This window comes from Zingiber officinale, chromosome 7B (genome assembly GCF_018446385.1).
Source record: "Zingiber officinale cultivar Zhangliang chromosome 7B, Zo_v1.1, whole genome shotgun sequence".
Classification (NCBI taxonomy): Eukaryota; Viridiplantae; Streptophyta; class Magnoliopsida; order Zingiberales; family Zingiberaceae; genus Zingiber; species Zingiber officinale.
The window spans coordinates 12,256,454-12,284,377 of NC_055999.1; the positions used below are offsets into that span (position 1 = coordinate 12,256,454).

Below are 27,924 nucleotides of genomic sequence, written 5' to 3' on the forward strand. Positions count from 1 at the left end.
TAAACACTACTCGTATAGATGTTTTAGAGATAAAAACAATTATCAAATCTGCATAATTCAATTGTCGAACTCTTTCTTTCTCAATAGATAACATTGGTAGCCCATTTAGTGTATCCTATAATACTGATACCAATGCGGTAGCCACAGGCAGTAGCAAGACGACAAGTAGTAACCACCATGCAATTAGGTCGCAGTTCGTACAAGCGACTGAGGTAGCGTGTGACAGCCCCCGTGCTATGCAATTAAGTCACGCGAACAAAGGTCAACTGCCAACCCGCGTCGAGTGAGATAGCCACTGTGAGAATCGACGCGATTAGGTCGCACAAACGATTCTTGTTGCATGATTAGATTACAATTAGTGTCACGTGTTGCAAGACGAAGAAAATGGTCGAAGAAGAAGATTATGATTACCTCTTGTTCCGTGGATCCGTGCCTTAGTAGAAAGAACGCCGAAGAAGAAATCACGTGCAAAGAATAGCAACACCGAAGAATAAATTATGTGCAAATAAGAGTCATGCGTCAATGTGTGCCTCGGAACTGTGAGAATAAGTTTAACGACCATTTAGGATCCATATCTTTCATTTTTTTAATAAAATAATGGGCCCTTCATTGGGCTGGGCCCTGAGGCGATCGCCTCTCTGGCCTCATGGAAGTTACAGCCCTGGTAGCGAGGTGCAATTTAAAGCCGTCCATTGTGTTAAAATTGAACCACGGAATTGAACTCACTGAAACAAAATTAATCAAATTTAATTTTTTTAATAAACCAAACCGATTAAGGATAAATTGAACTCATTTATAAAATCAATTAATTCAATTACTTATTGAGTAATAGATTGATGTTACATTATCAGTCGATTATTATGTGGACAATCGATTATATCCTTTGACTATGTATATATTTCTTTAAGTTGTCAATCATAATGTATCAATCCTTTAATTGGTTTAAATGAATTTTAAATTTTAAAATTGAAACCAAATTAAATAAAATTGAATAATTAATATTTTTTTAAAAAAAATGAATTTTCAATAATAATATTAAAAGTAAAACGGTTCAATCGATGATTTCCATTTAATCAAGATTTGGCTTCTCCTTAAAATTATTGGAAATTCGGTCGTAGTTGATTGATGCTGTGCTATCAGCCGGCTGCTACTTGGATAATCAACTGCACAATTTGACTATATATTTCTTTGAACCGTCACAACTCATAAATTTGACTTGGCAACCTATCGATCATAATACATTAGTTGGCGATTGACCATTCAATTTAATCGGTTTAAATGAATCCTCAAATTGAGATGAGCTAAATAAATCAAAATAATTGAGAGTTTTTTTTTTTAAAAAATAAATTAATGAATTTCTAAATTAAATTAGTCGGATCGGTTATTTCAATTTAACCGAGATTTTATTCATCTTAGATCACAACGTCCAACTAAACTGTGAACTAGGAATATTGATATTGAAGACTGGAGTGGCTTTTTCAGGATTCATTCCCTTTCGCTTTAATCTCCAGTCTAGTCTGACTGTCTGAGAAAAGTGAAGGAAGGGAGAAAGAGAACTTGATTGCCGAACATGGGGTGCTTTATATATCACAATTATGATCTCCCCCAATCCTCTTTAATATTCCCCAAAGCAGGATCCATCAAATTAAAGGCTGCTGAGTGCTGAACACATTCGTGTTAGATGTAAACATTTGTTTTTTTGGTTTCAAATTCAATATTAATTGATTCATTTTGTTTAGCTACTGTGTTTTAGTCTCACAAATCAATTCCTTTTCTGCTTCCTTTTAGACCAATTAACTTCTTAACGAGAAGGCATAACCAGCCAGTTCGAATGAGCTGAATGACCCTATTAATTAGCCGATCAGTTTATCACGTCAAATAAACTCCAAAAGACAGGTGTTTCTGCTTCGCCAATCGTACTACTGCCTCAGCGTCTTCTCCCTTCTCCTCCTGCCATTAATTGGCATCATGACAAACGCATGCCATATTCAAATTTCGTCTGGAGTCACCCGTGCCAACGGCCTTGTCTTCCGCACGGGCGCCCTCGTGTCTCTGTCGATTGCACGCTCGCTTGGTACGGGTAGTGGCAGTGCCCAGTGCTGCCTGCTCAGGCAGCCAGGCTCAGGCTCAGGCCAAACTTTGAAGGTAGAGGGAGGTTACTTCCAGAGCCACGACACGAGATTGAAACAAGTTCAAATTCTTTTGAGCTAATGAATGAAATCCGATTTTTATTAATCGCTTTAAACATTTCCGACTGGGCCCCTGAAGCATATTGGGCCTGACCAAACTATTTTGTCGGATCTTCATATTTTTACAAGTCCAGTCCGTTAGAAAACGTGACTGGGCCAATCGGACATTCTCCAAAACTTGAAGTCTAAACAAATTCGATGGCCTAAAAATTAAATAAAGCAATCTTCCAATTGCCTTTTTTGAACTAGCAGAAACTAGGAAAACCAGTTGACTCCCTTAGTTTTATCCAACCCGATCCATTTATTTGCCAATTATAAATGGATCGCGACTTGACCTGTAATTTTAATGTTTGATTATGGTGTTTAAGCTGTAGATATTGAACCCGAACGGGATGACGTAGACTTGATCTGATTCGAATAATATGCGGGCTGCATCGTAACACAAAATGACCGATAATTAACTCTGCTGCCCAACTGTTGATGCCGATTAAAATATCGATTCCCAATCCCTCTGTCTCTCCCAATTAAAAAACACCAACGCAGAGCGGAGGAAGGAGGGGGGTAGAAGCAGGGAAACCGCATAGCCCCACGGCGATGGAACACGCCGATCGCTTCTCCGCGTGCGCGACTCTTCCGATCTCCTCCGTCTCCAGGTACGCCTTCCTCCGCTCAATGCTCGCGGCACTCCGACGCTTCCGCCGCGGTCGCGGTATCTTTTTTTGTCGGTTATCGCCATCGATTCATCGCGCTGTCCCTGGAGTTCTTGAGTTTTCGCCGATCCGAATCGGGGCTCTGTAGGAAATTAAGTTCCGCCGTGCTCATCGTATCCGTCTATTTCGATTGTCGATCTTTGATTTCTTGTGATTCGATCTGGATGCCAACTGAACGATGATTCCGTAGACTCGATATTGCAGTAGTTCGATTCGGGATTCAATGGTTGTTGGGTGTGGACAGGAAGTGAGGAGGAGACGGCAGTGACCGATACAAAGAGTTGATAATGTCTGTTGACGGAGAGGATACAAGATGGATGTGCGGCACGTCTGGTATGGTGAGCCTCCACCGGGTCAGTTCTATCGTGAGAGAGATTGGAGAACCGTGCCTGTATCACTCGCCCGCTAAGGTTGGTCTTGGTTAACTTCTAAGCAATTTGTATTCATGAAAACAGCTTCTAAGCAATTTGTTCCTATCTCTAGCTTCACTTGTTGTGAGTTGTATGACTGATATATGCAGTAAGACAGAGTGATTTAACGTATTTCATGACTTGCGTGATTGCAACGAAAATTTACTCACTCTTGTTACTATCGCTTATCATTTATGATGTTTAAGGGTCATGTGAGGCGATCACCTTGGGTGGCTGTTAAGGGGCCAAGGCCTCGAAGGCTCATTCTTTTTCAGAAGGAAATACTAAAACTATTATGTGTCCTTTCTAAAGATCAAAGTAAAGAGTCTAATAGTTTGATTCAAGAAATACAAGGGTGTGAACCCTACTTTGTAGTATACCATGGTAACGATAAGTGATCCCACTGTTCAAAACTTGAGAATTCTATCATGTCCTGCGCTTTGAATTATTTTCTAATGAATAATGTTTTATAGGATACCACTAAGGTAATTTTTTCTGCAACTTCTATAATGCAGAGAAACAAAATGCTCAAGCCAGAAAAGTGGCAAGCAATTTTTGACAACGATGGGAAGGTTATTGGTTTCCGCAAAGCACTTAAATTGATTATCCTAGGGGTAAGTTCTTAAGCACATGTTTGTACATATTTTGATTTGTGGTTACCAGTAAAGTCATGTGTAATTCTTCCATTCTTGGAGCTTATGGTTCTAAATTTTTCAAAATTTTTGGTTTGGCAGCTGTGTTTCTGTAGAAATAAATCGTAAAAGGAAATTCTAGCCAGTTGATAAATTACTAAATTAGGATTGTCATGTTAATTTCATGCACGACATATAAAAGGAAACTAATTTTAGTTTAATATTATGCATGAAAAGAGGAAACACTGGTTGTAGCTCTGAATGTGTAATTAATTGTTTGCTTTGTTATCTCTCTACATGCCTATGCTTGATGCAAATGGACTACCTATTCTATTACAATGTACTAGTCCTTCCTGGTACAGTTTATGACTCCTCATATTTTACTTCTTTTTTTTTTTTGTTTTTTTGAAAGAGCAGGGTGTAGATCCATCTATAAGGGCAGATGTCTGGGAATTTCTCCTTGGTTGTTATACTTTGAACAGCACTGCCGAAAATAGGAAGCAACTAAGGACAGCGCGGAGGTATCATCGTTTGGCTAAATTTTACGGATGTGTTATTGTTGGACTGCTTTGCATGTTTGAAGTTTTTACTTTCAAGCTCTAAATTTTGAAAGTTAAACCTGTAGCCTCGAAATTTTATTAGTGACAGGAGTAAGCGATATTACTACAAACTTGTTTTGACAGTCTGTAAGTGTATCAAGTCTACTTGTTTTTCTGTCTGCCAATATAGTCAGATGCTCTATTTGGTCTCCTCTTTTAGCTAAATGAACTTCATGTTTGCAGAGCTTGACTACCTTAATCCATCAATTTTGATGACAAACCATGTATTTCTGTTTAGTTCTGATAATTGAGTAGGAGATCTGACTTATTATCCTCAATATTGATATTCTATTTACGTGATCCAAGAAGTTAGCTATTAATTACTTAACTAATGCACAGACAATGAATAGTAGTTGGATATTGCATCTCTCATTATCTCACCTTACCTAAATGTGCACATTGTCTGAACATGTATAAAGGATTGTATCTGCATGACTCATAGCTATTAGTTGACAAAATTCCACTGTTTTTGAGGAATTTCCACAGTAAATGGTGAACTTTATTTACTCTGATGAGTTGACCAAATCGATTTCTTAGAAAATCATGTTAGTGATAAAAACTGGACTGCAATTTGAACCACATGAACTTTGGACACTAGTTCAGTGGTCGGACCCATGGGTCAATTAGTTTAACTGCAGGTTAACCAGGAAATTGATCTGGTTTAGTTCATTGGCCAAACCAGCCTAGATCCATGGGCTAAAGAACAAATTATTCATTTTCTACACATTATAATTTGGTGACAATTAAAAGCAAATCAATTATATCCCAGAAAGCTAACCAAACTATTCTGTAACAGATTAGATGTACAATAATATGTATTCAACTGAATGACTGACAAAATAGATAATTAATAAAAAGTTATACCTTGCTGAGATCATAGGACAAAAATAAATTGAATAAATGTTAAATAAATTTGTTTCCATTTATGCAACATGCATGCTTAGCACATCCACTGCTTGAAAACTAGAGCACGGTGTAATATGGTTAATGCATTGCAGGGAGCGGTATGAGGATTTAGTTAAGCAATGTCAAATTATGCACTCTAGCATTGGAACAGGCAACCTTGCTTATGTTGTTGGATCTAAAGTCATGGATGTAAGGACTCTATCAAAAGAAAATAGTGATAAGAAACTAGAAACTACAAGCGAGAAGAACTCTGGTACATCAACAGAGTTGGTCAGTGCCAGAATGAGTACTGACAGTGCTGCCTATAATTATTGCTCAAGAACCTCAGAGTGTGAAATTAATGAACTCCAGTATGACAGTGAGAGCTTTTATGACTTTCCTCCTCTTCCAGTAACTAATTTATTCCTTAAAGATTATGCTGATGAGAATGAAGGTTCAATGCATGAGGCAAATGGGGATAGAACTTCTATTTCTGAAAGAACAACAAGGTTGAAAGATCAACACGTGTATAGTTTCCAGATAAACAACAATGTGGATCTAATTATGGAATCAGATGTACCATCTACGAGCAACAGACAAAGTGATATCTTTCACTCAAATATTCCAAAATATGAAGGAGTAAAAGAAATGGCATATGAAAAGGATGTTGTTAATAGCTTGCAGATATTAGACATTCCAGAAGCACCTATGACAGACAAGACACCTCCAAATGGTTTGGTCACTAATGAAGATAGAGTTTCTGAGTGGCTATGGACGCTTCATCGAATTGGTAATTTATTTATTTTTCTATGATGTATTTGCAAGAAATTCTTGAATATTCCATGATATGAACATATATATTAATTTTCTCGTCTTATTCTTTAACTAAAATCATTGTTTTTTTAGTTGTTGATGTTGTGAGAACTGATAATCATCTGGAATTCTATGGAGACACAAAGAATATTGCTAGAATGTCAGATATTCTTGCTGTTTATGCATGGGTTGACCCAGCCACTGGATATTGCCAAGGTTGCCCCTTGATTTTCTAATTTGTATTGTATGTTTGAGTACAAAATTCAAATATTTACGATCTGGATACATGCTGACATTGTCATATAATTGACATTAGGAATGAGTGATTTGCTTTCTCCTTTTATTGTGCTTTATGAGGACAATGCAGATGCTTTTTGGTGCTTTGAGATGCTTCTTCGACGAATGGTATTGTGCATTTATATGATCCACCCAAAATTTTAGTTATTTGTGTTCAAAAGGTTAGAAAGTAATTATACCTTCCATTAAATATCTTGTTCAGCGGGAAAATTTTCAGATGGAGGGGCCTACTGGGGTCATGAACCAGTTGCAGACATTATGGAAGGTTTTGGAACTAGTAGATGCTGAAATGTTTGGACATCTTTCACTTATAGGTGCTGAGAGTCTTCACTTTGCTTTCCGAATGTTGCTGGTTCTTTTCCGTCGGGAATTATCCTTTGACGAAGCACTTCGAATGTGGGAGGTTTGTAACCTGAAGATTGTGGATTTTCCAAAAAATTGATGATCCTGTGCTTTGTGTTACTTTTGTATCCATTTGTTTGTATCATGCAATATTCTTAAAGTAGAATAACAATTTATCTGCACTCGAGTCATTGTATAGATATAGGGCACTTTGGCATTGCTGACTGCCATTCTTTGCCTACTTTTTAATGCCTCAGTGAAAGAAAGACAACAATGACGTAAGAAGTAAAAACTAAAAGCTACAACAATTATTTTAATTCTTGTTGTAATGTTATTTAGCCATTTGAAAAGGATATACATCTTCAAACATGAAATTCATGTCGTGACTTGATTGCTTATTATTCTTGCGGATTATAATTAACTTTTGGGACATGAGAATCAGTTTTGAGAGATCCTACACAACAGTGTGATGTAATAACATTCTCATTTGTGATGGCCAATTTAGGATTGATTAAAGAATTGTTTTCCAAAGTTCCTTTAATCTTTAGAGCACTTTGGGAGTGAGAGAAGATGTTTGTAACTGCATGTTCAAAGTCTTTATGTCAGAACTATCTTCCCTGAGTTATTATTCACAGTAGAATCTCTGTTTAATTCCATGTGAATATTTGTAGCCCTCCTCATGTTGATTTGTACTTCATGCAAGCACCTCATGTTACTGACGATTTCTTTCATGGAATTCTTCTCCTGCGGATAATTGATTCTCTCCTAAGAAGATAACAACGTAGATTTTTGAGGCTATGAAATTTTCCTCCTTTTGCCTCAGGCTGAAATACCACATGATTTTAAATTTCATCTTCAAAGTTTCTCTTGATCAATCTTGTATCTATCAATTGATACAGTGATCAGTGTATGAAATGCCGTTTCGTGCCGCCCGGCACGGGCGGTTTTTACCGTTCCGCCGGGCGGCCGAAACCGGCACGGGAGGCGTCCCCGTCTAGGCAGCGCCGGAGGAGACGCAGGACGCCTCCGTCGGCGCCGGAGGAGACGCGGGACGCCTCCGTCGGCGCCGGAGGAGACGCGGTATGCCTCCGGTGGCGTCCCGCGATGCCTTCGGCACCAAAGGCGTCGCGCGCGACGCCTTCGGTGTCGCCGAAAGCTTCCGGTCCGGCGACGCTTCTGGCGCCGCCGGAGGCGTCCGACGACGCTTCTGGCGCCGCCGGAGGCGTCCGACGACGCTTCTGGCGCCGCCGGAGGCGTCCGGCGATGCTTCCGGCGCCGTCGGACACCGCTCGCGGGATCGCCCGCGATCATCGCGGGCGATCTCGCGTATGCGCGATTTTTTTTCTTTTCTTTTTAATATTTATTTATTTTATTTAATTAATTAAATTAAACAATTCCTAAGGAGGACGTGGGTTATTTCGAAGAGGCTTTTATAAACTCTAATTAAATTATCCTAATAAAATATATAAAAAAATATATTTAAAATTAAAATAAATTTAATAAATTTTATTAATTAATATTCTGAAAAAAATTAATATTGTAAATTTAATTTAAAAATTTTAAAAAATATAATAATTCTTATTTATATTCTAATATTTTCTTTATTATTTTAAATTTCATTTAAATTTTAATTTTTTTTAAAATTCTAAAAAAAATTTAAAAATTCTAATTTTTTTAAAAGAATTCTAATAAATTATATTTTTATTCTGATATTTTTTTAAATTTTTTTACTTGATATTTTTTTGCTATTTAAAATATATATTATTTAATTAATAATTAATTAAATGAATAATTAATTTATATAATTATTATTAATATAAAGTAATATCTTGTATTAATTTATATACTTATTATTATTATAATAGATACTTCCATTTTAATTTAAATTATTGATATATCAATTCTATTTAAATAAAACTATTTTTAATTATTTTTTCTAACAATATTAAATTATTCAATAATTGAGAACTTATAATAAATCAATATACAATTTATTTTTATATACACCATAAACATACTTATCTTATAATTACTATAGATAAATAAAAAAATACCGAAACTGTATCGGCACGGTACGATACGATACCGAAACCGTATCGTTCTGGTCTGAGACTGAAACCTCGGCACGGGTCGAAATTTTAAACCTTGACAGTGATTATTTACTGTCTATCTTCAAATATCTGTTTTCTTTTGGAATGGATACCCAAATTTTTATTGACATTTCTGACATCCATCTTCTTCCAAGTAAAATGACTGGAAACTTAGTCTTACATTGTCAATCCTAATCTCATTTTTTTGTATGTAAAATTCTAAATCCTGTTACTAATTACAATTTTAAAACACATTTGTCAGTGTCCTTCACATCTTCTTTTGTCACAAGTAGGTGTGAGAACAAGGTTTTGAATGTCATGTTGTTTCAGTCAGCATGATCATAACATATCATTCTATTGGCCTACTGAAATCAGTATAGTCCAATGAGACGACAACAATGAAGAGAAGGTCTTTCCTTGTATCCTCGCCTCATTGAGATATGACACTACTTTCTCTGAGAGCTTGCAGTGGTAGCATTGGGCCTGTTTCTTCACCATGGGATAGTGCTATGTATCCAAGTGGATGAAACAATGTTGGCAAGGAATCAATGTTTGAAGTGCCGAGCCGTGCCGCTCGAAACTGCCGGAATTTACTATTTCGGTGCGGAAGCGAAATTGGCACCGCATGCGAATAAATTTCATGTTCGTCATTTGCGCGTGGTCGACTATCGCGGGACGCCCCTTGCTGCCGGAAGCGTCCCTCGACACTTCTAACAGCGCTAGATGCGTTGCGGGATGCTTCCGGGACACTTGTGCCTCATGTGTACGGTTACTAAAAGAAAAAAAATTAATTAATTTAAACGATTCTCAACTGTGGTGGAATATTTGGAATAGACTTAATTAAATTATCCCTATAAAATATATAAAAAATATATTTAAATTTTTTAAAAAATAACAAAATTATTAATTGATATTATAAAAATTCTTTTTTTTTACTGTTTAAATTTTATATAAAAATTAAAAAAATCATAATAAATCATATTTATATTCTGATAATTTATTATTATTATTATTTATTTGTTTACTATTTAATTGATATTTTGATATTTTTTTACTATTTTAAATATATATTATTTAAACTAATAATTAATTAAATGAATAAAAAACTAATTTATATAATTATGATGTATGAATTTTAATTCGAGTAATTAATACATCTTTAAATAAAACTATATTAAATTATTTTTAAGTTGTTCAAATAACTTATATAAAATCAATATACAACTTATTTTTAAATTATACACAATAAACATATCTATCTAATAATTACTATATATAAATAAAAAAATACTGAAACCATATCGGCACGGCATGATAGTTCCGGTATGGACCGAAACCTCGGCATGGGTCGAGATTTTAAACCTTGCAAGGAACAACACTTCTCTCTATTATGTTTCTTCTTCCTGCTCTTGTTCTTGTTGTTCTCCATCTTTGCCTCCTCTCTCCTCTTGATCAATGCACCACTTTGTACTGTGTTGGTACACTATTTGGCACACTAATGCCATCCTGTTGAGGTCAACAATTGCAATACTGGTATGCATGAGCTGAATGGTACGTGCTGACCGATACAACAAAATTTTAAACTACAGTCTCGTCTAAAAACCTAAACCTACTGCATCATGTTTGGCTAGAGTTATGTTTAAGATTGTTTGTCTCCCAACTATTGAATGTTCTAGGGCTAAAGCATGTTGGATTTATTGTGATATGCATATTCACTGGTTTTACATTTGCATACTTTTTTTTAGTTTCACCGTTATTATTAGTTTTTGTTAAGTCCACTCAAATGAGTAACAAGATCTTTGTTTAATATATTTAAACACGGAAAAATATTTAAGAATTAGTGAAATGAAGTGAATGGTCTATTTTGTGACTGACATAACAGAAGAAGGGCTATGGCTGTCCTGTGAGGGTATTAGAGTTATTAAGTATTATGGCATCATAATTTATTTATATTTGTATATTGATTCAATACAATGTTTTTAACTAAAATTATCATGAAAGTATCCTTTCTTTCCTCCCTCCCTCTGTTTTTCTGTCATTTGAGGTGTGAGCCTTATCTGCAGCTGGTGGTATTTTAATGTGATTATCTCTTCTCTGACATCTCCCTTGTGTGGAAGCTTTGATCGACAACTTGTCATGCCTCTCCCTATGACCGCACCTCATGCAGATACCTGATTCTGCACATTGCAACAAGCCTTAATGGGCACTAGCCCATGGTTCCTTCTTGATACATGGTTCATCCACACCAAACATTCTATCACTGGTAGGCAGAAGTGGAACCATCCACTAACTTCTTTGTGCTAGTGGAAACCTTCCCTCATGGCTGCTGCTATGCTTTTGCGCGTGCTGAAACAACCTTTGTGAGGAAAGAACGTGGATGTTGCTCACAGTTGATGCCTCCAGATTCCATATACTTCCTCTTGATTCATGACGTGACTTGGCAGTAAAAATGGTCTAAAAGCACCTGTCTCTCCCATTTGTGATTAGTGAAGTACTTTGTTGCAACTAAGTCCATCTCAAACTGAAACCAAGCCATGGGGATCCCACAACATCTTTTATTAAAGTTTTTTTTTTATTTAAAAAGGGTTGAAAATATTAAAATGAATCTGGGCATTGCCTTCTCTTTCGGCCACACCATACCTCCTTTGGACTTGTCTTGATCAAGTTGTGTCAGCAAGGGGGAATCTGTGGGCATCTGCCTTCCTCTTTTCCTTTACCTATAAGTCTTCACATGATGAGCAGCAACAACTGCAGTATCTACAACATTCACATTCCGAGCATTTGTCTTCCTCTTTTGGTTGCATGTCTTCTGCTTCAACAGTTGCTTCGTACTAGTGTTGATCTTTTTCAAATTATTGCATAATCTTCACTCAATTATTTAGAGCTGTAAATGAAAATCTCCTCCTTTTCAAAAATTTACATTATTTTATTTATATGTTGCATTGTGCCACCTAAAATTAGTGAAGACCTAAACAAAAAAAATATCCTGATCTCATTTTTGTACCTTTAGCAAATTATCAAGTTATGCTTTCGATCTCTAGTGAAGATCAACACAAAGAAAAAAGGTTTTTTTTTCCCATTTTGTCACTTCTAGCAAATGATTGAGTTGTACTTTTGATCTCTAGGAATGGCAAGAACAAAAATCTTTTGTTCTTGCGGGTGTGGTGTAGTGGTAAATCACTCAAAGTAACAATAAAGGGGACTAGTGTTTGAATCCCAAATGGGATGAATATTTTGGAGATCAGTTTATGAGCGTGCATAAGTTATACTTCTGATTTACCTGGTAGGTGAACCGGGAGAAGACCATCTGCCTCCGGGGTTGGTCGGACGAAGCCCAAACACTTGGATTATCAAAACAAAACAAAAAAAAAATTCTCTTGTTCTTATTTTTCTAAATTTGCTATGCTATTTATCTTTCCTCTAGGACCATTGTTTTCCTTTTCTCAGTCTATTATGTGTTGCTAGAAAGAGTAGTCCACATGAAAGATTTGTTCTTGAGATGATTTATTCATCCTAGATTTTTATTTCCTCTTTTCTCTCTTAAGCCTCTCTCTTATGGTGTGTTGGTTTGTTTGAGGCCCAAGGAATTGTGGCTTGCATTCTCAATCAACATTTTTTCCCCAAGCTTTGCTAATCTGAGATGGTTGTATGCTTTTCTAACTTAAATTATGTTTCTGCTTCATGTGAGTATTTCATGATAGCCACATCTAGCCTATGTTTTGCATATTAGAGCTTGTCTAGTTTATGTAACAAGCTGGATATAGATGGTGTATGTGGTTTATCATCAGGAAGAGTGTTAATATTTCCTTTCCGTAAAATTAATACAGTCTTATTCTCTTAGGATTCTTGTAAAAAAAGATGTTATATTCTTTCCAAGGTAAGCAAACATGTTATTTCCAAACTTTGGAATACTTTGGTAACCAACAAGTCATATGCCACATAGAATAACTTTTATATCAGAGAGAATTGGAATTGGAGTCTACAATTTGATCCAGATGATAGATTTTACCTTTTTTTTGGAAGGGGCAGTAAAGCTGGTATTAGTATCCTGTCAATGCAGAATAAACGATCGATCACTTGAAGCTGCTTGGATATCAGTTGTTGATAAGAATAAATGATATATAGATATCAGTAATTATGTTGTATTGATTCCTTGTTTATTAAGTCTCTTTTATTTATTCTCGGAGCCACTCAATGTGTCAATAAAATAGTCTGTTGGTTGCAATGCTGTTGGTCCGAAGGCTTCTAGATTATTCATAATATATATAATAATGGTCTTATTCAAGTTTTAAAAACAAGTAAATTTAGAGACTTCTATCTGCATTTTGAGAATAACAACTATTGCATGTCTAAACTTTCAACTACTGAGAATTGATTACATGAATCTCTGCAAGTAATTTATAATGTGTTTATCTCCATAACATACAACTTATTTGTTCTTTTTCCCAGATGATGTGGGCTGCTGATTTTGATGAAGCTCTTTGTGAGAAATTAGAGAAAGCTTGCCTGGAACCATTAGTTTTGAAACTTAGAAATAATGCTGGTGGAGATGTGAGATCAAATATCTCTGGAAATAGTAAAAGAAAACATAAGAAGAAACATTCAAGATCTAAAAATGATGAATCTCTTTCACGGAACATCAATGGGGCAAAACCTATTTCACTTGGTCCATTTTGTGGTCTTCCTACTGCTAATTGCTGGGCTGAAACTGATCAGCTGCAACCTTGCAGTTTGTCTGTACTTACAAGAAATAGTGATGATGAATTACAGGTCTTTTGTGTTGCAGCAATTCTTATCATCAATCGGCAAAAGATTATGAGAGAAACCCACTCAATCGATGATGTGATCAAGGCATGTTATAATTTGTAAAGGTTTCTAGATTTTGCTCATTTTTGTTCAATAAGTTTTAATTCGGGTAACATTTTATTAGCTGGTTGCTATTTTTTCTGTCTTGTCATACATTTTCTTGGCTTGTTATCCTTGTTAGTTTTCACTAAAATTTAGCAATAATTTGTGTTACTTTTTCACTAAAAAGTTTATAATTTGTGTTTAACCTTTTGCATTGATTATTTCACTTGTGACAATGTTATACATGTTATTGTACTACCCATCCCAACCAGCTTTTGATGAAATTTGAAAAAAAAAAAGTCTCCCAATTGAGATTTCTTGACCTCTGTTTTCTTATATTTGTAGATATTCAATGATAACATGCTGAAAATCCATGTAAAACGATGTATACGCTTGGCTATCAAACTAAGGAAGAAGTACTATTACAAGGTGCAAGATTTAGCTTCCATTCCTTCTTTCATTATTGGATTATTAATCTATATTATCAAGAATTATTTTCTTGTATTGTATACAGTTGATAAAGCAAACAAGCTCAGGGTGTTCGGAGTAGTGAAAAAGTATAACCAATGGATGCATCTCCTGTGCTCTTCATGCTCTTCTGGTAAAGGAAGACAAAATAAGTAACTAGGATTTACTTATATGTATATAAATCTTGAAGTTTTGTGGCTTACTTTGTGAAACTCAAACTGTAGGCAATCTTTAGCTTTTTGCTAATTTCAACTAGAAAGCATTTGATGTGCCTGGCAAAAAAGGTTAGAATATCTAAATCTACTTTAATTTAATATCTCATATCTTTTTCAGTAAATTTCTACATCAAGAATTTTTGTATTTGTTTAGTGCTTAAGAATTGCACATTTTATGTTTGCAATAAATTCTCCAGTAGGCATGTTCTATGGTTAGTGACAAATCAAGAGTGTGCTTTCCTTGAGAACTTGGATTCTTTTTCCTGATAAATATCTATGTCACGGTTATTTGCAGTCCTTTAGTGCCCATTACGTTTAGGTTTGTGCACAAGAGTTAAGTATGACAGGTTTTATGCATTTTAACGAAATTCTCCTTTATACATGTTTGGTGGTTGGTGAATAAATAAGAGTCTGATTGGTGAATAAACAAGAGTCTGTTTACCTTGAGGACCTCTTTTGTCTTTTTCTAACATATTTAATTGGTAGGTTTAGTTTCTTTTGATATATGGTATATGATCTGAAAAGTTCACCTTATTCTGACATGCAATATCTATTTTCCATACACAATCTAAAATGTAGTCCTGCATTGATCACAAGAAAAGAAAATTAAAGATCGATTTCCTTTACTGCAAACCAAACAACTTTTAACAAGTTTTCATGTGAAATGTTTTTCGATTTACAATATTTTCATTTCATCCTTTTTGTTTTTGTTTCCTCTGATATCAACTTTGGCAATACTCGATCCTTTTCCTCTGGTGTTACAAAATGCAAATACAATTACGTCACCTTGTCTTGGATTTTTTCTTGGATATTTTGCAATTTGATGATCAATTGTCACTAGTATGTTTACTGTTTTGTGCTATTTTTTTTTTAATGTAAGCCAAGATCTAAGATTCCTGAATTTCGGTTTTAACCATTTAATAGCATGCCCTTAATTTCTCAAAAAATGTAAACCATTTAGACTATGGGCTCACTGCTGTTTGTTCTTCATTTGTCTGAAGTACAACCATATAGATTATGCACTCACATACATTTTACTTGTGTACAGAAAATTGTACAGATTCTTCTTATATGATCAAATGCTTAGGAGCATTAGCGTGGCTGAAGTGGAAACACCTATTCTTGTGACTAAGAATGCAGAATTAGCCAAAGCATTACCATCCAGCTGTTTTCTTCATGATACCAGTTGATTACTGATGAATACTAGTAGATAACAATTACTTATTTTTCACATTAACCTGCCACTACAGAACCAAGCTGAGGAAGATGCAAGTTATACCTGATTCATGACCTTGCTAAACACCCCCGCCCCCCAAAAAAAAAAAAAAATGTACTGTTTTCTAGCATCAAATGGATTTTTTTTTTAAAAAAAACTTCTAATCGTTCAATCCCTTCTTCCAATTCCTGCTACTATAAATCAGATATGTTTTTAGGGCCTATTTGTACATAAATTCTACACTCATGCCATCTGCGCAGACTCTGTTAAAATATTTCAACGCCAGCTTTGTTCTCATGCTAATGATGTTCTTTTACAACTAATTTTTAAGGTTTGAATAGTTTAAAAGAATTTGATGATATTATCCTCCATTAAACATTTTTGATAAAGAAAGCTTTTTCAATCCTCTGAGTTTCAGCACGACTAGGGCGAGTGGTGCAGATGAAGTTTCAGCACAACTAGTAGCAGCGGAGTCATGGGTTTTTGGTTATAGAAAGCATTTGCAAAGTCACTGAATACTGCTTTTTAAATAAACCAGCCTTCCCTCTCCCTTGAGCTGCTTTTTTCCTTAGGCTGCTCGAAGTTTAATATGAATCGTCATATCTTCATCTGTCAACAAATTTAATATACAAGATGAGGCATCCTTTTAAATATTTAAATAAAATGTCATTTTAATTTTTGCCCAAACTACAATGCTTTTTCCGGGTCACAACAGATATTCCCAGATCGATATAAAAGTGATGAATTATGGATGACTACTAGTCGAAATTTAATCTTAAACCTCACGCTGATAATACCATCGTGTGTTAATCAATTATCCGTCCGAGGGGCAACCACAATGCTCTGTACAGTTTATGCTTCGTGGTCACACCTCGTTAGTGTTCGCTGGAGTCAGATTTACACAAGCGATTCGTTTCGTGAGCCACTTCATCTACCCGAAAAATCTACTAGTCCTGTCCCATTCGTACCTTGTGGAACAGCAGTGGTCCAAGCTTGTTGTCCAGTCAAAACTCAGGTGAACACATTGGTATAGTAGGAGTAAACAAAATCTTATCCAATGATTATGACACGCTGCTCATGATCATCCATTAACTACCATCTCCGGCCCAAGTAAACAAATTTCCACGGCGTTATATCGCTCTACCTGTTTTATTACCTTCTATTCCGTTCGCTAAAAGGCTCGGGCCCAGTAGAGGTCCTTACTGGGGCCTTTTATGGAATCGATGTTCACCCAAATGATGTACTTATGGTTCATTAACCTTTAGAACAGTAACTAATACTTAAGGAAACATTTACCTCGGCAAATTCGAACCCCAGTGGCAGACCGTCCCGTCGCGTGGGGGACGAATCGATGTTCATCCAAGATATTACTCGAGAAAAAAACAGAGAGAGAGAAAACCTAAATATAAATTAAATTAATATTAGGAGAGAAGAACAAAGGCGTGTTCCAGAATCCAGATTTTGAGTAGTCTCTCTAGCCCTGGTCATTCGCTTGCAACGAATTCGAGGTGAGAACTTCGCCTCCTTCCCTCCTTTGCGGCAAAAGAATGTTTGCATTAGCCACGGTGCGCTCGAGATTCTGAGAATTGGGGGAAAGTTCTTCGAGGTCTTGTTGTTGATGGGCGCCAGCGCGAACGCAGACGGGGCCAATGGCGGCCCCTTACCTGGAGGAGGCGGCGGCGGCGGCGGTGGCGGTGGAGGTGGTTCGTCAGCTGCCAGAAACCCGTTCGATGCCACCGCGGCGGCGGCTCAGGCGCTGAAGCATAACCCGGGGTTGTCGATTGACTGGTCCGCCGAGGAGCAGGCGACCTTGGAAGAAGGGCTTAGCAAGTTGGTATCCTGGGCTTTAATTCTTATGACTAGGTGTTTGGATTGTTTGCGGAGGATTTGTTTTTTCTGTCGGAATAAATTATTAGATCCAGAAAATCAGCTTCTGGGGTTGGAGATTTCCAGCATATATGTGCTTTGAAGTTCTTAAATTGAACAAAATATTCTCAGATAGCTTGATTCTTTAATAGGTATGAATTTCAGGTGGCAGTCCATGGATGTTTTACAAAGACCATTCAGCAATCTTTACTTGAATAAATTGAAAGTTTCTGGATCTTCTTCTTTTCCCTCATTAGATTTGTGTAATGGTATATTGTTCTTGATCCCTTGTAAAGGGAGCGGAGATTCACCCAAAACTTTGGTAGCCAAAACAACTTTATGTAATATATTTCCTCTTCCCCTTCTTTGTTTACTGTATGACCGGTCACAAATATCCTTGTACATAGCTGAGAAGTTAGGATGAGGTAGTGTAATTGTCGAATAATACTCAATGTGTATGGACAAGCAAATTATATGGTCCTTGATTTGAGAGGATCAGAACAAGCACTCATGTTCAGTTTCTTCCCTGTATTAATGACACATCTTGTCCATTGTCTAAGATCCTAAAGTACTACTTTTAAGGGGATGAATAGGATGAGAAAGTCACTTTTACCTTTTAAAAATATATTATCACTTGCACCTTGTCCAACTAGGTAATGATGTTTAATGAAGCATATTTCTTTCTAAGAGAGTCTGCTTATCTATCAGTATGATTCAGTGGATTGGAAATGCATGTTTGGATAGATTTACTGTTCTGAGGAGGTCTCCATGTTTGGAAACACAGTTTTTGATAGAGCAGCAAAAATCACACAATTTGAGTGAGTTGATACTTGACATGCTGATATTAAATCTGCTTGCTTCCCTAGGTATTCACTATTTATGCATTATGCTTGTACCTGAATCTGCAAGATTCTTGTCCTTGCCTACCTCATTCTAGATTCCTAATGATAGTTGATATTTGAATAACCATACTATTTGTAATTTTCTGAATAACATTTCTTTTAATGTTTGTCTTCTTTTTTTTACTTAATGTTGATCGTGACATTGATTTGCAGGTATGCTTCTGAAGCAATTCTTATCCGTTATGCAAAAATTGCCATGCAATTGCATGACAAGACAGTTCGTGATGTGGCCATGCGCTGTAGATGGATGACAGTAAGTATTAATGTATGCTTAATCATTCTGTTGAATATGTATTCTTTTCTATGCTTGTAACTGTGAACATGTGCGATTATTCTTTTTGTTTTATGAATATTCTACTAGGTCATCAGGAGTCTCTTCTTGAAAGATTAAATTTAAAAAATTCCATTAATATGATGGTTTTGTGGTTTGAGATGCTTATGTGAAGTGGGCTTTAGCATGTAATGGAAAACATTAGCCTATTATTGAAGTGAGAAAAACTTATATTATGTAGACAAGGATAAATGATTTTAGTAGCTGGCGACTTATCTTTTTTTGGTGTAAATGAGGTTCGCTTCTCAGTCATTGCCTAAAGGGTACTAACAGAGTGGCTAGAAAGAAATTGTTAAACATGTAGTCTTGAATAAGCTTGGTTTGGAAATTCTTGCAAAGACCATAAATTTCACATCTTTGTTTTCTGCTTGTGTATACACACCTGCTTGTCTTTCCACTTTTCCTGTTTGTTTTCCTTGAAGCTGCATCTTAACATGACTAGAAAGTTTATTTTAAACATTTCATTAGCAATCTACAAAGCATTTTTCATACACTAACTTGGGCAATTTGTATTTTGAGCGCAGGATGTTTTTATGGTGTTGTATTGAAGAAATTAAATTCATATGGTGTGCTCATAGCAATGCTATCTGGACCATTAGAGAGTTAATTCGAAATTTTATTTATTAAATTCGGTTTATCCTATTATCTCAACTTCAGTGAATCCCATTCTACTCAAAATGTTGCCCGGCTTGGGTGCACACAGGATGCTGAGATGCACAACAATTTTTTTTTTAAGATGAAATTATTATCACACACTTGCAATGACAAGGAGCTCAATGCTGATGCTGTCGTTGCTAAAGCCATATGCTAACTTTGCCTAGAGTGGATTAATTTGTGCAGTTCCTAATCTTAATGCCATTTTTCTCTGTAATTGGAAAGGAAAGATTTGATATGTATGAAAAATTAGTCTTTAGAATTTTGAAAGCCTTAAATTTCAACTTTAGAAAAAAAAGTTAAAGATATTCCATTATGAAATTTATTTTGAAACTATGTAGATTTTTGTTTTAAATTTTAATTGTCTTTATATTTATGCATTGATATATGCTTCATGTTTCCCTGGTCCAGAACAAGATCGACCACAATGGAACTCAGTTCATTCATCTATGACTTAAGTTAATAGCTTTTGAGTAAACTCTGGTGACTGTGGGTATGAACTTTTTGGTTGATAAACAAGTTTATTTTTTCAGAAAAAGGAGAACAGCAAGAGGAGAAAAGAAGAGCATAACCTCGCAAGGAAAAGCAAAGATAAGAAGGTAAATTGCTTATAGAATTTAGTTTCTCATTTTATTTCTTTGGTTTTGCTATTAAAAGAATCTGATTTAATTAGTGTGTGATATTCCTCTATGCATAGTCATCACTTCCAGATTGTTAAAAAGTGATTTTTTTGTGTTGATTTAGTTTGGTCATCTTTCAGTTTTGATAAATTGTTCTCACTATGGATCTACATATATGTGGAGACTTCCTATGATAATCCTGACCATTTTCTATCCCATCTCAATTGGCATCAAAACAATGAAACAATTCATCATTGACCACCCTCTTCTCTTTTGTTGCTACATGCCTTTGTATTATAGTACTCTCAGGATACAATGACAACTTTGTATTGTAGCCCACTCCCTTTTTTTTTCCCCTTACTCTCTGTTTTCTTTTCTCTCACTAGTGTATCCTCTTGGGCCTTGGTCACCTTTCTTCTCTTTTTAAGGCTTATTGTTTTATAAATTATATTGCATCTACCTTTTCATTTTCTCTCTTTTCCTCTTTCCCTCTTATTTGATTTTTGGATGACTAGTTATTGAATATCATTCTCTCTCTTTTGATTTTAGATTCTATTGCAATCCCCTCACACGGTTTTAAAATGCTAGAATGTATTTTAATTTTATATAATCCAACTAACAATATAATGATCATCATCCATCAGTCCTAAGGCAATCCAATTTAACAATATAATGATCAATCACATAATTGAATTATGATTAATCATATTGAAAGTGCAATATAGCACTTCAGTTGGTCTCTGGGGCCATGGTGCCGTGGTAGGACATCCAGGTTGCCTCCCAGGCACCCGCGGTTCGAACCCTAGATACGGCGTATTTGCAGGAATTTTTCCTCCAAATGGGGGGCGTAATCAAAGAATGCTGGGCTTCTGGGCTTCTGGGCTGGTCGCCACGTGCGCTTCTTGATTTACCCTGGTGGCCGGTGGGAAACTTCCGTGGGCCGGGCCGGTCACCCCAGGCTCGACGTTACCTAGCCTGGTTAAATTAACTAATATAGCACTTCAGTTGGATCTTATCCAAAATGGAAGGCTGATTGCCCAAGCTCAATGTTATCACCTCCTTCCTCTAAATCCTTGTTTCTTAATCTGAGCCTTATTTAGTTTAATCAATTCATAATTGAATTTAAGTTAATTCAAGTGAATCAAACCAAATTAAATTATAGGTCCTAACATGGATATCATAAGTGCACTATGAATGTTGGAGATTGTCATCTTAACTAGCATGCATTGATGTCCAAGAAATTCAGCACCCCACTCTTCAACTTGAAAGATTAACATGTAGATATCTTTCCAGGACGTCCTAATTAGGCATATTTCTTATTTTATTTTACCTAGCTGGTTATTTTAGCTAAAGGTGAGTGCTGATTAATTATTTTTCACATTTTGTTCTGGTTTAGTTATATTTAGATGTTGCTCATCAAGTGTATATATTTGATCTCTCTTGCAATGCATAAACTCCATTGCAGTAAATTTTTTTATCACTCATTTTGTCTCATGCCAGTCATTATTTTGTATCTTTTAATGACTATAACTGTTATGTAAACTGAATTTGCTTTGTCTTGAACATCTTTGAGAACCAGCATTGATGAAACTTGAAACTTTCAAAAAATCAGAATTTGCTTAGTCGTTATTCTTGAGAATGTCTTGTTATTTACCTTGACCTTCTCTTACTCTGGTTTATCTGAGCCTTACTCTCTTTTTTTTCCTTTGTTTTTTTTTTCACTATTTTTGATGAAACTTGTCTAGAGAATTGTAGGTTTGTAATTGGCTCTCCACCTTTAGGGAGAATTTGGATTTCTATGTCTACTACTACTAAATTGACCTTCTGATTATTATGTAGAAGCTGAATCTCTGATGTCAGCTTGTCATTTTCACAGGAAAGGGTTTCAGATACTCCTGCAAAAGCGACAGGCCACCTTGGAACACGTCCTAATGTTCCTCCATATGCACCACCAATGCTCCCAGTCGATGACGATGATATTTCATATAAAGGTTTTGATATCTTCCTTTTTTCCATTTTCTATATTTATTGTGGTAAATAGGTTTTATGGATTAATTTCCATTTGAAACCATATTTTGATTAGGTAGAAAACTCATTGTGATTTACTTGATCTAATATTAGTAGACTTCAATGGAGAGACAACATTCATGTATCTGACCTAGTTTGGACAAAACATGCTTTGAAGATGATGATAAATCATCTAATTTTGGACATTAAATTTAATAGAATAGGTGATGGCCATTATTTGGATTAATATATTAACTTCGAGCAATGTAGCTTCATGAGGAATGTGATCTTTCCACTATTGATTTTACTTGTAAAACCTTTTTTTTCTTGCACAGATATTGGTGGTCGAACAGGAGAGCTTCTTGAAAGTAACACAGAGGCCTTCACTAAAATATCAACAAACTTTACTAACTTAAAGGTATGTTTATAATCTATGTTTCACTTTTGTATACTTATTTTGCAACTTCTAGCAAAGTGGACTTATTAATGCTTTGGTGAACATTGCCTTTGTTGTATTGGATTATTAATTTTCTGCAGTATTGTCTAGCCTCAACTTCTATGTGTAGACATGATTACAGATTCCAGATTCCAGATTCCAGATTTGGGTATAATGAATCCAAGCATTACCAAGTGTTTGCTCCCTCTTGCAGGTACAAGACAACATCAACCTGTTTTGCCAGGCACGGGACAACATACTAGCAGTTTTGAAAGAGTATGTTTTTTCTTTATCAAAAACAATATGTAGGTGCAGCGGAGGCCGGCAAGAGGGGGGTGAATTGCTGAAAACAAAAATAAACTATACCCTCCTCGTGCTTTCAACTCAATTAGTGCAATAGTAAATAAAGCAGTAAAGTAATAAAGCAGTAAACAGAAAAGAAACAGGAATTTAACCTGGTTACAACCAAGGAGGTTGTTAATCCATGGCAATGAGAAGCGTACTAAAAAAAATCTCCTTTACTGAAGGCGGAGAAGCCTTTTACACTTTGGAAGCTTAGAACTATTGCTAGGAATGACTACACAATTGATTGCTTGAGTTGTTGTTGAATTCCTAGCTCCAGGGGCCTTTATATAGCTCCTGGAAAGTCTATCCCGAGGGTCCAAGGCGCCTCCAACAAGGTTTAAGGCGCCTCTAGCTCGGTCAGCGGATAAAGTTTTATCCGCAGCGCAAACGGTCAAAACTGACCTGTTGAAGGCGCCTTCAAGCTGGAGGCGCCTCCAAGCCTGATGGAGGCGCCTCCAAGCTGGCAGCTCAAATTCCAGCTTGCTTTCTTCAGCTTTCGACTCTCCGTTCTTTTGGGTGATTTCGGCCAACTGGAATAGGGCTCACTCGAACCCAATTCCCGGCCTTCTTCTCGAGCAGTCTTCCTCCCCGGCTTAACGTCCCTCGAACGCCGTGCACGTTCTTCTCGCCCACCGGTGTACTCTTCCGCAGCTCTCTCGTCCTTCAGACGTACCGAGCCCGTCGGCTCCCTTCCCGGGCCGTCCTTCTCGCTAGTTGCGTCTTCCGCTCGACTTCCTGCGCTCCTAAGTTCCTGCACACTCAGACACAGGGATCAAACACAAAGCAGGACCTAACCAACTTGGTTGATCACATCAAAACTACCACGGGGTCCAACAATCTCTCCCTTTTTGATGTGCATCAACCTAAGTTCAAGTTAGGGTAAAAATAGACACAAAAAGTAATTTTAAAGAAAAATTACTAAACTAGCATATTAAGCATAAGTTTTGCAATTAAATAAAATTGCAACACAATTTAAAAAAATATTAAAATTTTAAACTTTCTAACTCCCCCTTAGCTTGTAACCTTTCTTTCCCATTTGATCACAGCAAAAACGGGGTGATAATTCAAAAAAACATTTTAGAATTTTTTTTTTAACTTTAGATAAAATTTCTAAGTAAGAATGAGGTTTTTGAAAAAAAAAATTCTAAGTCAAATTTTTTTTAAAAATTTTCCAAAAAGTTTCCAAGGAAAAGTTAATTTTAAAAATAATTTTTAGTAAAAATAACTGAGATTTAAAGAAAATACTAAGAGAAAAAATCTATGACTTTTTCACAATAATTTCTAAGTCAAAATCGATTTTTTTTTTTTTTTGGAATTTTTCAAAAATGTTTGAAAAACTTTCAAAGCATTATTTAATTCTTGTTTAATGCTTTTTCAGAAAGTTAATTAAACATTTTCTTTTAATATTTTAACTTCTAGGTCGTGGCGAGGCACTAGGCCTTCTTGGTTATTGGAGCAACAACCACTTCCTTAGACAAAGCTTCCATAAAGAATTTCAATGTTTAATTTTCTCACTGTAAGCTTTTAACTAAAATAGAAATTTAAACTAGCAAAGATTTTGGAACCCAATAAAGGTTCCTTCCTACAGGGTTGGTAAAAAACTTAGGGGGTATATAATTTCTTGGAATTCGTCTAAGTTGTCCCTGATGCTTTCTTATGTACCAGTTTAATTTTCCATAAACTTTAATTTTTGATTTTTGAAAAATATTAGATTTTAAACATGCATCAGATTTTAACTTTTCAATTTGAAGTTTTAATTTATCATTTTCAGATTTCACATTATCTAACATTTTATTTAAGTTGACAATTTCTTTTTCTGATTCAGCTAAATCTTTAGAAAGAGCTCTAATAAATTGAAACGATTGTTTAGGGTTTAGAGCACATACCTTACTTACCTTATGTTGTAATGCTCCCCCTTCATCGTAGCTTTCCTCTTCTGATGTTCCTCCCCTTTCATTGATGCTCATCTCGGAGCAGCTTTCATCGTCGTCTTTAGGTCGGTGTTTGGCTATTAGTGCTATCTGGTGGATCTCCTCGATCTCAGATTCCTCTGATGATGAAGCGATGTCCATGGAAGAGTCAGATTCTTCTTTTCTTGATGTTTCGTGATGTTCTAAGAACTTTTCCCAAAGTTCTTTCGCACATGTATAGTCACCGATCTTTTCGAGTTCCTGCACAGGTAGAAAGGTAAGTAAATGAAATTCAGCCTTACCATTTGCCATGAATTCGATCCTTTGTTGTTCGTTCCATTGGTATTCCTCAAGTACTTTTCCGTCTATTGTTCTAGGTACTTTGAAACCCCTCTTCATACTCAACATGATGTCGAAGTTCGTCTTGAAGAAGACCTCCATTTTGCGTTTCCAGAACTTGAAGTCTCCGTCAAACTTCGGGGGATCAATGTTCGCTCCGGCCATCGTCTTGATCGTAGTGCTTCAGTTGACGGTTAGTCCTTCTGAGGCAATCAAGCTCTGATACCAAGTGTAGGTGCAGCGGAGGCCGGCAAGAGGGGGGTGAATTGCTGAAAACAAAAATAAACTATACCCTCCTCGTGCTTTCAACTAAATTAGTGCAATAGTAAATAAAGCAGTAAAGTAATAAAGCAGTAAATAGAAAAGAAACAGGATTTAACCTGGTTACAATCAAGGAGGTTGTTAATCCAGGGCAATGAGAAGCGCACTAAAAAGAATCTCCTTTACTGAAGGCGGAGAAGCCTTTTACACTTTGGAAGCTTAGAACTATTGTTCGGAATGGCTACACAATTGATTGCTTGAGTTGTTGTTGAATTCCTAGCTCCAGGGGCCTTTATATAGCTCATGGAAAGTCTATCCCGAGGTTCCAAGGCGCCTCCAACAAGATTTAAGGCGGCTCTAGCTCGGTCAGCGGATAAAGTTTTATCTGCAGTGCAAACGGTCAAAACTGACCTGTTGAAGGTGCCTTCAACAAGGATGAAGGCGCCTTCAAGATGGAGGCGCCTCCAAGCTGGCAGCTCAAATTCCAGCTTGCTTTCTTCAGCTTTCGACGCTCCGTTCTTTTGGGTGATTTCGGCCAACCGGAATAGGGCTCACCCGAACCCAATTCCCGGCCTTCTTCTCGAGCAGTCTTCCTCACCGGCTTAACGCTCCTCGAACGCCGTGCACGTTCTTCTCGCCCACCGGTGTACTCTTCCGTAGCTCTCTCGTCCTTCGGACGCACCGAGCCCGTCGGCTCCCTTCCCGTGCCGTCTTTCTCGCTAGCTGCGTCTTCCGCTCGACTTCCTGCGCTCCTAAGCTCCTGCACACTCAGACACATGGATCAAACACAAAGCAGGACCTAACCAACTTGGTTGATCACATCAAAACTACCACGGGGTCCAACACAATATGTTTTTAGATTTAAGTTTTTCAACCTTTTATTGTCAATTTTTAGCATACCCAGATATGTGTTGGTTTATAAGGAGAATTGTGCATCTTCTTTTTATGATAAGTTTGATGATATGACGCTATGCATTATGAATTTGATTGCCATGTTTCGTAACATGGATGTTATACTTTTTGACACATGCTATCTTTGTTTTTTTCTTTAAAAAAGTCAACTGTGTTATGAATTTATAACTCCAACAGGCATTCAATTTGTACAATTTATTGTTGATCTTTTTGCCCGTATGGGAGTTAATCAAATATATGGTAAAATATGGACTGCATACTAGTTTAACATGATTCTGGCAATTTGACTGATGTTGAGTTGGAGCAAATCAAGTGCATCCTCTATTTAGGATTTCCTTGATCCTCTTGTTCTTTTCTTCACTTTTCCCATTTTGTTTGATACTTTCTTGTCTTCTTCCTGTATTGCTATGGCTCCCCTTCATGGAACCTTGGATGGATCTATGTTTCATAATCTGCAGTGAGCTTTTGTGGATGAAGCTCACTGCTCACTCACGGAAGGGAACTTTTTCTTCTTGTAATAGACGAGTGCAATGCTGCTTCTCCTAATTATCTTCCTTTTCTTGTCAACCGGTACAGATCTGTGTTAGTACACAACTCAACACGAGCTGGTGACTGATGGATCAGTTTTAAGATTGAATATGTTGAAGTGGATGTGTGAGGTTACTAGATAATCTAAAATACCAAAAGTAGCTTTTGCATATAATTAAGTGGGGAATATACAGTGTATTGGCGTTGAATGGACGCTGTAAGTTGTACAAAATGATATGGGGAAAATAAATAAATGAATCAAACGTGATCAGTTTCTGTTAGATTTTCACATGTACTGCACATCAATGTTTCCTAGTAACGCATGCATCATAGGGACATGTACATCATATTTGTGGGTTAAACTTACAAATTATTCAAATTCTGACCATGACGTGCAACCTGCATTTGGAGGCTTTGAGCATGTATCCAAAGGAATTTAATGCAGCCTCTTTCTGAGAACTGAGAAGAAACTATTTAAAGACAATTATGTGATATTCTATTTGTTCAAGATATTTTATCGAACTAATAAACTTCCAATCTCTTTGCAGCTTGTCTGATATGCCCGAAATAATGAAGCAGATGCCACCATTGCCAGTGAAGTTGAACGAAGAGCTTGCCAACTCTATCCTGCCGAGGCCAAACTTGCCTATGTAGACTCCTTGGATGATCAATCCGTCCTAGCTCTGTCCTATGAAGCGAAAGACCTACCTGATCAACATTGGTAGTTAGTACTAGTGGTAATCCTATCTGTCGCCCTGCTCGTTGTACCTTATATAATGTTCATGTTCTTTGGCCAGCTGATTAGTACATATCGTCTACAGATAACCTACGCACTGTATCGATTTTTGTAAAATTGGTGATTAATTAGATTCATGAACAGCCAGTAAGTAGCCTTCACTCCATGTGTTTGCTCAGACATTGTAGGCACTTACCAGAACTGTGAACCTAAACGTTGAAAAGTACCTTTAATTTATACTGCACAGTCACTGCTCTGACATTGTAGTTACTGACAGATTAGCGAACTTTAACGTTGAAAAGTTCCTCAAATAATAATGTCTTTATATTTTATTGTCATTTTACCAAGATAATTGCAAGAAGG

At 36.4% G+C, this 27,924-nt stretch overlaps 2 protein-coding genes across 6 annotated transcripts; both read left to right on the forward strand.

Annotated features, from left to right (window-relative positions):
• Window positions 1–2,680: 2,680 nt before the first annotated feature.
• LOC122005333 (rab GTPase-activating protein 22-like) lies at window positions 2,681–15,696 on the forward strand. Its single transcript, XM_042560341.1, has 13 exons — window positions 2,681–2,842; window positions 3,144–3,309; window positions 3,825–3,923; window positions 4,359–4,462; window positions 5,539–6,215; window positions 6,332–6,454; window positions 6,555–6,643; window positions 6,738–6,938; window positions 13,417–13,818; window positions 14,161–14,244; window positions 14,330–14,416; window positions 14,508–14,567; window positions 15,547–15,696. The coding sequence occupies exons 2-11, from the start codon at window positions 3,187–3,189 to the stop codon at window positions 14,363–14,365; spliced, it is 1,938 nt and encodes a 645-aa protein (XP_042416275.1). The 5' UTR covers window positions 2,681–2,842; window positions 3,144–3,186; the 3' UTR covers window positions 14,366–14,416; window positions 14,508–14,567; window positions 15,547–15,696.
• Window positions 15,697–17,023: 1,327 nt separating this feature from the next.
• Window positions 17,024–27,820, forward strand: LOC122005334 (transcription factor Maf-like). 5 transcript variants are annotated; one of them, XM_042560343.1, is made up of 8 exons: window positions 17,025–17,222; window positions 17,312–17,544; window positions 18,636–18,747; window positions 20,001–20,066; window positions 21,964–22,078; window positions 22,430–22,512; window positions 22,745–22,806; window positions 27,374–27,820. In XM_042560343.1, the coding sequence occupies exons 2-8, from the start codon at window positions 17,333–17,335 to the stop codon at window positions 27,477–27,479; spliced, it is 756 nt and encodes a 251-aa protein (XP_042416277.1). In that variant the 5' UTR covers window positions 17,025–17,222; window positions 17,312–17,332; the 3' UTR covers window positions 27,480–27,820. The 5 variants fall into 5 exon arrangements, with proteins under 5 accessions (XP_042416279.1, XP_042416277.1, XP_042416280.1 ...); XM_042560345.1 differs by lacking the exon at window positions 22,745–22,806 and adding an exon at window positions 22,673–22,744 and having other exon boundaries at window positions 17,024–17,544; XM_042560342.1 differs by having other exon boundaries at window positions 17,026–17,544.
• The last annotated feature ends 104 nt before the right edge of the window (window positions 27,821–27,924 follow it).

Coding starts and splice junctions, on each gene's coding strand:
- LOC122005333 (XM_042560341.1), top strand. CDS start 3,187: ATGTCTGTTGACGGAGAGGATACAAGATGGATGTGCGGCACGTCTGGT. Junction 3,310..3,824: donor TGTATCACTCGCCCGCTAAG/GTTGGTCTTGGT, acceptor TCTATAATGCAG/AGAAACAAAATGCTCAAGCC. Junction 6,455..6,554: donor AGCCACTGGATATTGCCAAG/GTTGCCCCTTGA, acceptor AATTGACATTAG/GAATGAGTGATTTGCTTTCT.
- LOC122005334 (XM_042560343.1), top strand. CDS start 17,333: ATGGGCGCCAGCGCGAACGCAGACGGGGCCAATGGCGGCCCCTTACCT. Junction 17,545..18,635: donor TTGGAAGAAGGGCTTAGCAA/GTTGGTATCCTG, acceptor ATTGATTTGCAG/GTATGCTTCTGAAGCAATTC. Junction 18,748..20,000: donor GGATGACAGTAAGTATTAAT/GTATGCTTAATC, acceptor TTATTTTTTCAG/AAAAAGGAGAACAGCAAGAG.